We start from the raw sequence: 13,398 nt of genomic DNA on the forward strand, positions 1-13,398 counted from the left end.
CACACACACACACACACACACACACACACACACACACACACACACACCAGTGTTCTAAATGCCTCTCACCTCAAAGAGAACTCAGCTTCAAGAGTGCAATGTCTAGCTATGTCAATTAGAATAATTTCTGGCTATTACACAAATGCTGGCACAGAAAAATAAAAGTTGCAACCTTTCCCCAACCCAAATCAGAATCTGCTTCCAAAAAGGCTTTTCCTTCTCAGCGATAGCTTCAAAACCCCTTTATGAATGAAGAAAAAAAAGAGAAAGAAAAAAGTGAAATATGGATGTAATATTAAAAGTTAAATCTTTAAAGTGAACCTAAAGGGGTAAGAAGCTAAAATCCTGAGTATTTGGTATAGTTCTAAGTTTTATATGACATAAGGAAAAGTAGGAGCAGAAAGTAACTGATCATGCTTTCTATTTGCTAACACAGTAGATATGCACATAACGTTGCTTATTAATTAAATGATCAAATCAGACTATTTCTAGAAACTGAAAGTGTTTTGGATTAGATAAACCAAGCCCATTCGATTTAAATCTTTCTTAAGCAGTCTACTCGTTAAAGAGCTTCACAATTACACTGGGAAACCCTCAGATCTGCCAGAGCAAATCTGGTTTTGTGAGAACCCCAAACATTTCATGTTACTATGGTTTGTCGAGAGTCAAAACGATCTTCCATGTTCATTAACAAAATTCGTTCATTCTTGCAGCACTGAACGGGTGCTTGTTGTTAAGGGGGAAAAAAAAAGAGTGAGACACAGAGTTACGATAAAATATTTTCCTACCTTGTAGTCATATATTCAGCTCTATGACCTGCAGAAAAAAAATTAAAATAAGTAAATGGAATGGAATTGGTGGAATGCACTTGGTAATCTTTTGTATCACCTGTCCCTTACTTTAAGATGCTGAGTTTATAATAACTTACACATTTTATGGTGGAAAGCATGAGGATAGCATATCATGATAGACAAATAATTCGAAGTAAACATTTCATAAAACCTATACCTAAAATTTAATAAATCCTATAGATTGGAGGAGAAACATGTTTCACTTGGCAATTTGAGGCAGGAATATTTGTTATTCAGAAAACATGAAACAGCTGCTTGATCTTAACTGTAAGGTTAACAAAGAAATACAGATAAAACACATCGAAGGTTCGGATGTTAGTTATTTCCTCTGTCTTGATAGATACTTGGGTTAGAAGGTAGTCAGATAGGGTGGGAAAATTCAATTTCCTTTATATTAAGTTGGTGTTCTTTCTGTAATATGCAGTCAGGTGAGAAGTTGCATTTTATAATCAGAAATGACACTGGCAGGTATTAAGTACAAGGACATTAAATTATGCTACATTCTACAACCTGTAAGCTAACAGCCTTTCAGAGTTCCCTGTCATTTAAAACATTAGTTTCTTATATCTTCGGGCTTCTTGACTGGTTTTAAACATTGGCTCTGTATTTTCGTAGTGCTCCTACAATCTGTGCTAATTCCAAGTGTGAATGTGGCTGTCTGTGGTTGCTGTCTGCTCTTTCTCACATTTCGGGTGGAGCTGTGGGAGGGGTTTGGAAGAGAGAACCATTCCACCGGTTTGTCTGCAAAATGACGGTGTGCTCCTGAAACAGCCTGAAGTTACAGCTAGCAGAGAAGGCTCACGCTGCAGCACAAACAGGTACGCCCAGCCCATCCTATCAGTGATTCAGATTTGTGGGACGAGGCCAGTATAACATCTGTAGAGAAAGCTGGCTTGCTGGAAATGGTGAATGAACCCTCCAAGGCAACAGAGTCTTTTACTCTATTATCTGCTTTTGAAGAATAAGTAACAAAGGATTTGATTAATGTTCTATTTGTTAAGGGGGGGGTGACAGTTAATATCAGAGAATACCTTCCTCAACCCAGACTCAGGCCACTGTTAGGTCTACTAGAATCAGTGCTGGGCCCTGACTCGGAGTGGGGGTGGGAGGAAAGGGGAAAAATCTGGTTTCCCCCACTACCCAGTTCTGTATATCCTTTAACTCTAACTCCCTTCCTTCTTCTGGCCTTTTGCTATTTTGCGGGACAAGAAAAAGGAGAAGGTGGACAAGAGAACTCCAGAATAATTTCTAGCTGTTCTTAAGTGGGAGAGATGGTCTCCTAGGAAGTGGTGTCTTCCAGGATATCCTTCAGCAGGAAGCTGGCTGTACATGATTAAAGCACAGAGACAAGACAGGGCTGGAGATTAAGATTTGACAGTCACCACCATTTAGGTTGTTCTGGGGCCACGGGACCTAGCTGAGATCACGCAGGGTGAGTCAGGAGAATGAGCAAAAGGTTCTCTAAGGACAGAGAAACTAGCAGGCTTGTGCTGTACTGTATTCTGTCATGCTGCATACTTTATTCTCACAGAAGTATGACACAAAATATGCTACTAACAACAATAAAAACAGCAATGATGTCCAACACTTGGACACTGTTCTAAGCACCTTCTATACATTAACTCACAATTTTCACAAAACCTTATAAAGCAGGTACTGTTATTTTTATTTTATGGAAGAGACCAAGCATATAGGAGGCAAGTTACTGTGACTTGCTCAAGGTCACACTGTTAGTATGTGACGCATTTGGCCCCAGGGTCCAGGTTTTTTTTTTTTTTCCACCCATCAATATACAAATCTTTTTTATTTTTTAAATTTAAATTCAAGTTAGTTAATATATGGTGTAATATTGGTTTCAGGAGAATTTAGTGATTCATCACTTACAATTAACAGCCAGTGCTCACCCCAACAAGTGCCCTCCTTAATGCCATCACCCATTTAGCCCATCCCCCACCCACCTCCCCTCCAGCAACCCTCAGTTTGTTCTCTATAGTTAAGAGTCTCCTATGGTTTGCCTTCCTCTCTGTTTTTGATCTTATTTTATCTTTCCTTCCCTTCCCCTATGTTCATCTGTTTTGTTTCTTAAATTCCACATATGAGTGAAATCAGATGATATTTGTCTCTTTGACTGACTTATTTTGCTTAGCATAATACCCTCTAGTTCCATCCACATTGTTGCAAATGGCAGGTTTTCATTCTTACTGATGGCTGAGTAATATGCCATTGCATATATATACCACATCTTTATCCATTCATCGGTTAATGGACATTTGGGCTCTTTCCCAATAAAATAATTGGGCTCTTTCCCAATAAAATAATTCGGCTATTGTTGATAATGCTGCTATAAACACTGGGGTACATGTACCCCTTCAAATCAACATTTTTTTATCCTTTGGATAAATATCTAATAGTTCAATTTCTGGGTCTTCGAGTAGCTCTATTTTTAACTTTTTGAGGAACCTCCCCACTGTTTTCCAGAGTGGATGCACCAGTTTGCATTCCCACTAATAGTGCAAAAGGGTTCCCCTTTCTCTGCATCCTTACCAACATCTGCTATTTACTGTTGATTTCATCCTTTCTGACAGGTGGTAGGTTTTGATTTGTATTTCCCTGATGCCGAGTGATACTGAACATTTTTTCATGTGTCTGTTAGCCACTTGTATGTCTTCTTTGGAGAAATGTCTGTTCATGTCTTCTGTCCATTTCTTTACTGATTATTTATTTTTTGGGTGTTGATTTTGATGAGTTTTTTTTTTTTTTTTAAGATTTTATTTATTTGACAGAGAGACAGCGAGAGGGAACACAAGCAAGGGGAGTGGGAGGGGGGGAAACAGGCTTTCTGCTGAGCAGGGAGCCCAAACTGGGGCTCGATCCCAGGACCCTGGGACTATGACCTGAGCCGAAGGTAGATGCTTAATGACTGAGCCACCCAGGTGCCCCAATTTTGATGAGTTCTTTATAGATTCTGGATATTAGTCCTTTATCTGATACGTCATTTGCAAATATCTTCTCCCATTCCATAGGCTGCATTTTAGTTTTGTTGATTGTTTCCTTTGCTGTGCAGAAGCTTTTTATCCTGATGAAGTCCCAACAGTTCATTTTTGCCTTTGTTTCCCTTGCCTCTGGAGATGTGTCTAGGAAGAAGTTGCTGAGGTCAAGGTCAAAGAGGTTGCTGCCTGTATTGTTCTTTAGGATTTTGATGGTCTTCTGTCTCACATTTAGGTCTTTCATTCACTTTGAATTTATTTTTGTGTGTGGTGTAAGAAGGTGGTCCAGTTTCATTCTTCTGCATGTCGCTGTCCAGTTTCCCCAACACCATTTGTTGAAGAGACTGCCTTTTTTTGATTGGATATTCTTTCCTGCTTTGTTGAAGATTAGTTGACCATATATTTGTGGATCCATTTCTGGGTTCTCTATTCTGTTCCATTGATCTATGTGTCTGTTTTTGTGCCAGTACCATATTGTCTTGATGATTTCAGCTTGTAATACAGCTTGAAGTCTGGGATTGTGATGCCTTCCTCTTTTGCTTTTCTTTTTCAACATTACTTTGGCTATTTGGGGTCTTGTGTGGTTCCATACAAATTTTAGGATTGTTTGTTCTAGTTCTGTGAAAAATGTTGGTGCTATTTTGATCAGGTTTGTTTTAATTCTAGACCTGAGCTCCCAAGTAATATATCGTAAAAATATAAGTCTTATTCTCCAGCAAATACTTTGAAAGATCCTAAAAACAAGGGTAGGGATTATGGCTTACACTTTCCCCATATGGCTAAAATCAAATACAAAATGCTAAAGATGTACTAGATTATATAACACACATTAAGTTAAAATTATATAACACACAATAAGTTAAAAATTTAAAAGTCCTGGGGCGCCTGGCTGGCTTGGTCAGTAGAGTGTGCCACTCTTGATCTCGGGGTTGTAAGTTTGAGCCCCATGTTTGGTGTAGAGATTACTTAAAAATAAAATCTTTAAAAAGTAAAATAAAAATTTAAAGTATCTACAAAATTAAACTGGATAATGGAGGTTAATCACTTTGAAGGGATTCAATGATAAAGATAGTAATAACTCCTTAGAAATGAAATGTTTTCTAGAACTTTGAAGTTTTGCTACTTTTGTTAAAATATCCCAAGCAAAGATTCTCTAGATTTAGAAAAAGATCACATATTAAATAGCTTAAAATCATTTTGCTCCATCCATCCATGGTTAATAGTATGAGATAAAAAATTAAAAACCTATAAAAGATACATTTTGATTAATGAGCCAAGAGCAAGCTTCTCAAGAACTATCATTCATAGTGTAACTGCCACCACCACATCCATCGTTTTGTTCAGCTAATAGTACTGTGCCTCAACTGATGAATGAGGTTTTATTTTTTAATCAGTATCATCATTAATAGATCAATAACACACAAGCTTAGAAGAATCTGCTTCCCCGAGAAATGTGAAAGCTTCCAGTGGTTTGAGGATTAGATTTCAATCACTTTCTTTGGAAGGCTATTTAATTATTAAAAACAACAGACAATTTCTTCCCTCACCCCCCTCCCCATCCCACAATATAAGCCATTTGGAGGCAAAAAATGACCCATGATCCAGGATTATCTTGTTCTTGCTACAAACACCTACTTTGACTACTCCGGTCATTTCACTTGAGAATTAAGAAGTGAATTATTTTTCATACTCAAATGTAGTTTACCACCACAGACTAAAAGGGAAAACCAAAATACAGTGTGGTGGCAATCTGAGATTAAAAAAAAGAAAACCCAACTAGATGAAATATTTAAAATGTGCACAGCTCAAACTGGACAGAGGCACCCGGAATTGGGTCCCTAATGAATGACTGATAGGGACTCCTGGCATTACTTTTCAGTCCTTTTTCTTCCTTAAGAATACATTGCTTTTCTAAAAAACATAATTATTCACAATCAGCTTCTCTTTTAAAAGTATGTTTGTGCTCCTACTCAAAGACAGACAATGGATTCAATGACGATAAGCCATTTAATTTCTTTGTCAGAAACCTTATGCCCAGGACTAGAAACAATCTAACATGGAACTCTGCTTCCAGTGTCAGATTTTCTGTGTTTAGTGAAAACTGCACTGATATTTACACCCCCTTCCCCTTAACTCCAAATGTTGCAGATAAAGAAGCCAGTGTGAACATGAAGGCTTATTAAAAGAAAAAGAAACAATCTCAGTGCCTCAGTTTTACTGATGTAGATCTCATTTACTGTGTTGATGTAACTTCTCCAAATGAAAAACAAATGACATCACTTTATAATGGTGTTGCTGAAGGATGATGAAGGTGATGACTTTGGTCTTAACAACTCATTATGTGTTTCTTTTTATTTCAACAGTTTTCAGAGATGTGGAATTCTGAATTTTGACAGTGCGCCTTTAAGAACCCAATCTAGTTGCTTCACAATGTTGTAAATCAAAGGACTTACTGGGCCTCTGGTAGGCTGCCAAAAGCAAGCGGTAAGACAGGCCAAACACATGTCTGTAGTTACAGTTTCAGCTGTGTACGATCAACTGCTAAATCCCTGGGTTAGGCCCTATTTGTTTTACTACGAAGGCAGTTTTTGCAGCAGTGAGTCTAGTATAATTCAGAGATGTGATCTCTCTATAAAAAGTCACGACTGTCCCCAAACACACCATCGAATCCTGTGCTACTAACCTTATTTCACTAAGCCCAGACTTGGATTCCTTCAGGAGGACTCCCCATTGGATTATCTCATTGTGGGACAGGCACCATGAACTTTCCTCATCTCTTTTGGTTTAAGCCTATTAACTCGAACAGGGCTTGCACGGAAAGCCAGCAGGCTCACAAGGGCTGAGCTAGAAGGTGGGGGCAGGCTCAGCCTTTCTCTGGGCAACGCTGCCAGCAAGAAGCCCAGGCAGTGCCCGCTGTGTGGCGTGCTGCCAAGCCTGCACGTGGGGCAGGGCCGGGGGGCAGGAAGGTTTGCAGCGTGTGGGCAGAGGCTAGTGTGTCTGAGAACCATCCAGTTTCTGAATAAATCCAATCTGCTGAAGGCCTGGCACCCCCGAACCCGGCTTGTGTCACTATGAGACTGGAACCCAGTGAGAGACATTCCAAGATAAAGAAATCCTGGCTCAGAGTTCCCAAGGTACAATACAGCTTTACACAGCACAGCAGCTGACGACGGAACCTGGCACGTGCAGTCAGTAAGTCGGCTAAAATAGAGCGCTATCCAATAATGCCATGTAAAACCGTATGAACCGCGGGGGTTTTCTCTCCAGGAGACGTTGGGGAATCTATGTAGAATGAGTATCATAAAAGTTTCAGAATGGGACCCCGAGTGAATTAACACATGTGTCTGCACGCATGCCAAGAATGAATTCACCCACTACTTAATTGCCTCCAACTCACGACTTCTAACGTGGTATCCAGTCCTGTAGGGAAGGGCTTTGTGCCAGTAAGCATTCGTCAAAACACTTAATGATAATTTATGCTTTGGGACTGGCACCTGACCTTGGGGGCATCACTGAAATATCAGGCATTTTGTGGTAGGTGGAAAAAATGATCTTACATGATACTATGAAGGAGAAAAAAAAAACTGGGACATGATTGCTGAGGTAAGACAACTATTCAAAGGAAAAAAAAAGGTTTTTTAAAAAAAATTCCAACCTCCATTATAGAAGAGTTGAAAACCTTGTACAGGGCTACCCTTCACTGAGATTTCCCAACTGTTAACATTTTGCCATATTGGCCTTATTTCCTTTTCTCTCCCTCTCTATCTTTTCTCTTGGATCAATCGAAAGTAACTTGCAGATATTATGATACTTAGCAAACATTTCTTTTTTTTTTTTTAACTTCAATTATGATTTTCATTTTCTTAATATTGCCACTTTAAAAAAAAAAAGATTTTTATCTATTTATTTGACAGAGAGAGAGCATGAGCAGGGGGATCGACAGGCAGAGTGAGAGGGAGAAGCAGGCTCCCCGCTGAGGGAAGGGATCCCAGGACCCCGGGATCATGACCGGAGCTAAAGGCAGACGCTTAACCGACTGGGCCACCCAGGCGCCCCTTAGCAAACATTTCTTAAGAATAAGAATCTTCTCCTTCATAATCATACCACCACTGTCATATCTCAGAAAATGAATTCAATAATGTCATTTAATATACAGTCTGTCTATATTTAAATTTCCCCAATTGTCCTTAAAATGCCTTTTGTAACTTGCTTTTTTGATTCAAAATCTAATGAAAGTTCACATATTGTGTTTGGTTATTTTATTTAAGACACTTCCTAGTAGTTTAAATGTTAATTATTTTTCTAAATGAAATCAGCCTTTTATGTTAGAATCTGGCATCCTAACTGTAATACATGGAGCCTTAGGTCATGATGACCTTTCTCCGAGTGCTCATTCCCTGAGGATAATGTGTCCTTTGGAGGAAACCAGGAGATAAGGTGATGAAAAAACTGCCTTGTCTGTAGGAAGGTTCTAGAATGGTAGGGGGAAGAGTTTAGGTCAAAGAGCAGCAATCTCTTTTTGGCCTGAGTTACACACCTCTCTCCCCTCATTTCCCACTCCCATCTGTTTTCTCTTTCACTTTTTATAACTTCTGGCAAGATCTAGTGTGAATAAAAGATAAAGTTACAGACTATGAGGCACTTAAAAAAGGGACTTTGCTTGTATTTATTTTTTTCTTTTAAATTTCAAGAAAATTAAAAGAGAAAGAGTAACATTTACACAGTCCCTTTTAAAATATAATCCTTTTTTCCCCGTTGTTTTTCTCATCTGTAAAAATGGGGAAAGTTATAGCCCAGCTCAATATATAGTTTAGAACAATGCCTAGCACAGAAAAAGCCCTGTAGAAGTGATAGCTATTCTTGTGTTATTATTAGCTACAGCAGTATACTTCATTAGATTTTTTTTCTCAAGTAAAATCAATGTCTATGGAAAGAAAAAAAAAAAGTCACCCAAACTGGTTTAACTGGTTCCTAGAGTCCACGAAGGCATTAGATGTGACAACAAATACTGGCCCACTAAACCAAAGGGGGTGGAGCTGGAAGGCAGGACAGGTCCCAGAGGGTGAGGAAGCAGTGGCTGGGAGATCAGCAGGTGGGCGCAGGTGCAGCTCCGCCCAGTCTTCTCCCCATTAGGGGCACCAGGTGTTAGGAGCACCAGGCTGGGCAGAGTGTTCCTTAGCAGTCTGGGCTGGCTTTTTAGCCCTCCGCAGATTTCACTATTCTTCCTCAAGGTTAGCAGCAAGCTAGAGTTCCAGGGAGAACCTGATTATTACAGTTACAGCAAAAGCCCAATCTAAACAAGCAGTGTTCTCTGGTTCTTAAAACACAAATCCACAACTCACACTCTTCATGGAATAGCTATGTGACACAATACAAAATCCATGTCATCCTCCCTGTCTGCTTCAAATAACTGACCTTCTCCAAGGGTCCTCTGCAACAAGTCATGTTTGGCTTGAAGTTTTGTGATGAGATTACTACCTTCCAAATATTCTCTGAGTTTCTGCAAAAGGAAAGATTCGTTTTTAACTTAAAAAAAATATATTTCATGTCAGGGAACTTCCCACAGGATATCTAAAATCCAGCCACTTTTATCTGCTAGATTCTAGAACCTTGCTACTCCCGAGTGCAGTCTGATGCAGACCAGCATTATCTGCCATCATCTGGGAGCCTATCAGGGATGCAGACTCCCAGGTCCCTCCTTCCCCAGACCTACTGGAATCAGAACCCGCATGTTAACAAGCTCTCCTGGTGAAATGTATGTACGTTAAAGTTTAAAAGTGGTCTTAGAGCAGCCCTCTTTAAATCTGAGGAACTTTTACAAAAGTACTAACTCCTAGATCCTATCTCAGACCAACAGAATTGGGAACTCCGAGGGCAGACAGGAGTCTGTATTTTAATAAAGTACCCAGGTGATTCCAATCCAACTCTAGAAGCTGTGTTTGGGGACCCCAGATCTGAGCCCCAAGAGCGTCTGGGAAGTGACAGATGTACCATGAAGTAGAACTGCTCCGTCTCCTGCTGGTTTGCTCTTCTCTTGGCAATGCTGGGCTTACTCAGGTAGGTCTCGGAGACGGTGGACTTCACAGATTCTGTGGAACGGCTGTGCTGGAAGCATTCAGAGACATCGTAGTCCTCGATGGTGACCATATCTTGTATGGTCTGCAAGGTGGCTTCGGTCGTTTTCTTAACCTGGGGACAGGAACACATTTCTCCTGTTACCACATGATTTCGTGGATCCCACACTCAGAATCTACTCTGTCAGGCAGAGGTGAAGACATAGGCCCTGCCCCAAGAAGAGGAGAGAGAGACAGGTAAACAACAACCACTATCACCAATATGAAGAGAGGCTCTCTTTAATATCATTCTCAAGAGGATATTTCTGTGTATTTGGATCCTTATAAATCTCATGTATCACTGGGTACTCTCTCAATTACATTTTTTATTTATTTAAAAGATTTTATTTATTTATTTGACACATAGAGAGAAAGAGAACACAAGCAGGGGGAGAGGGAGAGGGAGAAGCAGGCTCCCTACTGAGCAGTGACCCTGATGTGATCACTGGGATCATGACCTAAGCTGAAGGCAGACGCTTAACCGACTGAGCCACCCAGGCGCCTCTCAATTACATTTTTTAAAGCAACTTTTTAAGATTGGAAGTTAAACTACACACAAAAAATACACACATCATAAGTATATAGCTTGATGAATGATCAGAGTGAACACACTTACATGACCACCACTCAGATCAAGAAATATGGTACATTACAAATCCTTGTGCTTCTCCCAATTACCACACACTCCTTTCTCCTCCCCAGAGGTAGCCATTATCCTGATGTCTAACATCATGTGTTAGTTTTAGCCTTTTTGTGCTTCATATACATGGAATCCTATAGCATGTATGATTTTTGTCTTGTTTCTGTTGTTCAACTTCATGTAGTAAGATTTATTCATTTCTTGGGAGTACAGTATTGCTGAATATTCATTGTAGGAATACATCGTAATCCATCCCTTTTACTGTTGATACTGACTTATTTCTAGTTTTGGGCCATTGAGAATACTGCCATGAATACATGTCTAGCATACATGAGCAGAATTGCTGCTTATAGGGTTTGCCAGACTGTTTTCCAAAATTATTGTTCTGATTTGTATTCCCACTAGCACAGTAAGAGAGTTCCTGCTACTCCACATCAAGAGCTGGTATTATCAGTTTTTAAAATTTAAACCATTGTGTTGGGAGGTGTGTAATGGTATCTTATTGTGGTTTTAATATGCATTCCTCTGATGCCTGAGATGGAGCTCATTATAATACATTTAAGATAATTTGGATTTCCTCTCTTGGAAATACTTTGGTTAAATCTCTTGCTCAATTTTCCACTGGGTTATGAGTCTTTTTCTTACTTATTTGTAGACATGGATATGAGTCTTTTGTTAGTTATATGTGTGGCAAATATCTTTTCCCACTCTGCTCTGGCTTTTCACTCTAGTATCTAGATGAACTGTCTCTAATTTTAATGTAATTGATTTACCAGTCCCTTCCTTTATGATTAGTACTTTTTGGGTCCTATTTAAGAAATATTTTCCTATCTCAGAGCCATAAAGATACTCTTCTATGTTACCTTCTAGGAGCTTTTTAATTTATCTTCTACATTTATCTTGCACAATTAGGTCATATTCTACCTTTGCTCAAAGTCTAGTGTAAATCGGTAGCTTTATCCTTTTCCCAATGTACAGAATTTAGAGCACCTTAACTTCATTTACTTATTTATATGCTATTTTTATAATGTATTATAATAGAATATGTATGTAAATATTAACATATATTTAAATACATCAGCTGTTATATATAGTCAGTATTCATTTTGCTTTATCCATATATTAGTTACATTATTTGACCTCCTTTCCTTACATTTTTAAGAGTAACTCCCTGCCTTTAGAAATTCCTTTTAGCATGAGTCTGCTGGTGGTGAACTCTTTTTTTGTTGACTAGAAAATGTCTTTTATTTCACTTTCATTTATGAAAGTATTTTTTCCTGGTTGGCAGTTTATTTTCTTTCTTTCTTTTTTGTTTAAAGATTTTAGTTTTATTTGACAGAGAGAGATAGGAGCAGTCTCCCTGCTGAGCAGGGAGCCCGATGCGGGGCTCGATCCCAGGACGCTGGGATCATGACCTGAGCTTAAGGCAGATGCTTAATGACTGAGCCACCCAGGCACCCCTATTTTCTTTCAATACATTGAAGATAATCACTATATTTTCCTGCTTCTATGTTCCTGTTGAATGAGAAGTTTGCTGTGAGTCCATTGCCACTTTGCTTGCTTCTCCAGCTACTTTTAAAGTTTTCTACATTAAAAAAAATTTTTTTATTTATTTGAGAGAGAGAGAGCACAAGCAGGCGGAGGGGCCTAGGGAGAAGGAGAAGCAGATTCCCTGCTGAGTAGCCCGACTCGGGCTGATCCCAGGACCCCGGGATCATGACCTGAGTCAAAGGCAGATGCTCAACCAACTGAGCCACCCAGGCGCCCCTGAAGTTTTCTATTGTTTTACCATAATGTGTTTATGTAAGGATTTAAAAAAATATATTCTACCTGGATTTTTTTGGACTTCTTGAATTGTGTGATACTTTTCATAAACTCTAATAAATTTTCAGCTTTTATCTCTGTAAATATTGTCTCATTTTCTATTGTTTTCCTTTCTGGGAGTTTAATTAGTATGCTAAACATCACTGTGTCCTCTATATGTTACCCTTCTCTTCGTATTTTTTTTTTAAAGATTTTTATTTATTTATTTGAAAGACAGTGAGCAAGTCCATGCATGGAGGGGCAGAGGGAGAGGGACAAGCAGACTCCCAGCTGAGCAGGGAGCCCAACGTGGGGCTCAGTCCCAGGACTCTGAGATGATGACCTGAGCCGAAGTCAGATGCTTAACTGACTGTACTACCCAGGTGCTCCTTTCTTTGTATTTTCTATCCTTTTGTTTTTCCATGCTGCATTTTGATTATTTTCTTCTGATTTGTCCTCCACTTTGATAATTCACTCTTCAGCTGTGTTGAATCTGATGTTAAAACCATCCACTGATTTGTTAACTTGGGGCACTGTAGTTCTCACTTTTAGAATCTCTATGTGGTACATTTTAAAATCTGTTATTTCACTGTTTGTAGGTTATGGTTCCCTACTGAAATCTAAGCTTGGCTTTTATCTCCTCGACCACAGTAAGTAGCTCTTTTACAGTTCATTTCTGATAATGTCAATATCTGGAGTTCCTGTGGGCATCTCTCTGTGATCTGATGTCTGTTTGCTGGACGTTTTGGTAGTTATCTGAAATCTAGGGTGAGACTATCCTCTTCTAGAGTGAATGTCTACTTATTTTTCAAGCTAATCAGGGAACTAATAGTTCTGAATCACCAGGTTTTATTTTTGTTCAAAATATTTGATGCTCTTCCTTTTGGCAACATATGGTTTTCTCTGCCATGGACTTCAGGCTTGGCCAGACACCTTGTTCAGGACAGTGAAATGTGAAATAATCAGCTGAGTGACTCAGTTCACTATTACAGGAAGTAGAAATA

General features: G+C 39.2%; 1 protein-coding gene across 2 annotated transcripts in view; it reads right to left on the reverse strand.

The window, feature by feature from the left end:
* Positions 1 to 13,398, reverse strand: part of SRGAP1 (SLIT-ROBO Rho GTPase activating protein 1) — a 266,543-nt gene that overhangs the window by 48,141 nt on the left and 205,004 nt on the right. For both annotated transcript variants that reach the window (XM_032420257.1, XM_032420256.1), the window contains exons 9-11: positions 9,830 to 10,027; positions 9,254 to 9,338; positions 789 to 816 (exon numbers count right to left, since the gene is read on the reverse strand). In XM_032420257.1, coding sequence (XP_032276148.1) covers positions 789 to 816; positions 9,254 to 9,338; positions 9,830 to 10,027 — 311 coding nt within the window. The remainder of the gene's footprint in view (positions 1 to 788; positions 817 to 9,253; positions 9,339 to 9,829; positions 10,028 to 13,398) is intronic.

The sequence above is a fragment of the Phoca vitulina genome, unplaced genomic scaffold, assembly GCF_004348235.1.
Source record: "Phoca vitulina isolate PV1807 unplaced genomic scaffold, GSC_HSeal_1.0 scaffold23, whole genome shotgun sequence".
In the NCBI taxonomy this organism is placed as follows: Eukaryota; Metazoa; Chordata; class Mammalia; order Carnivora; family Phocidae; genus Phoca; species Phoca vitulina.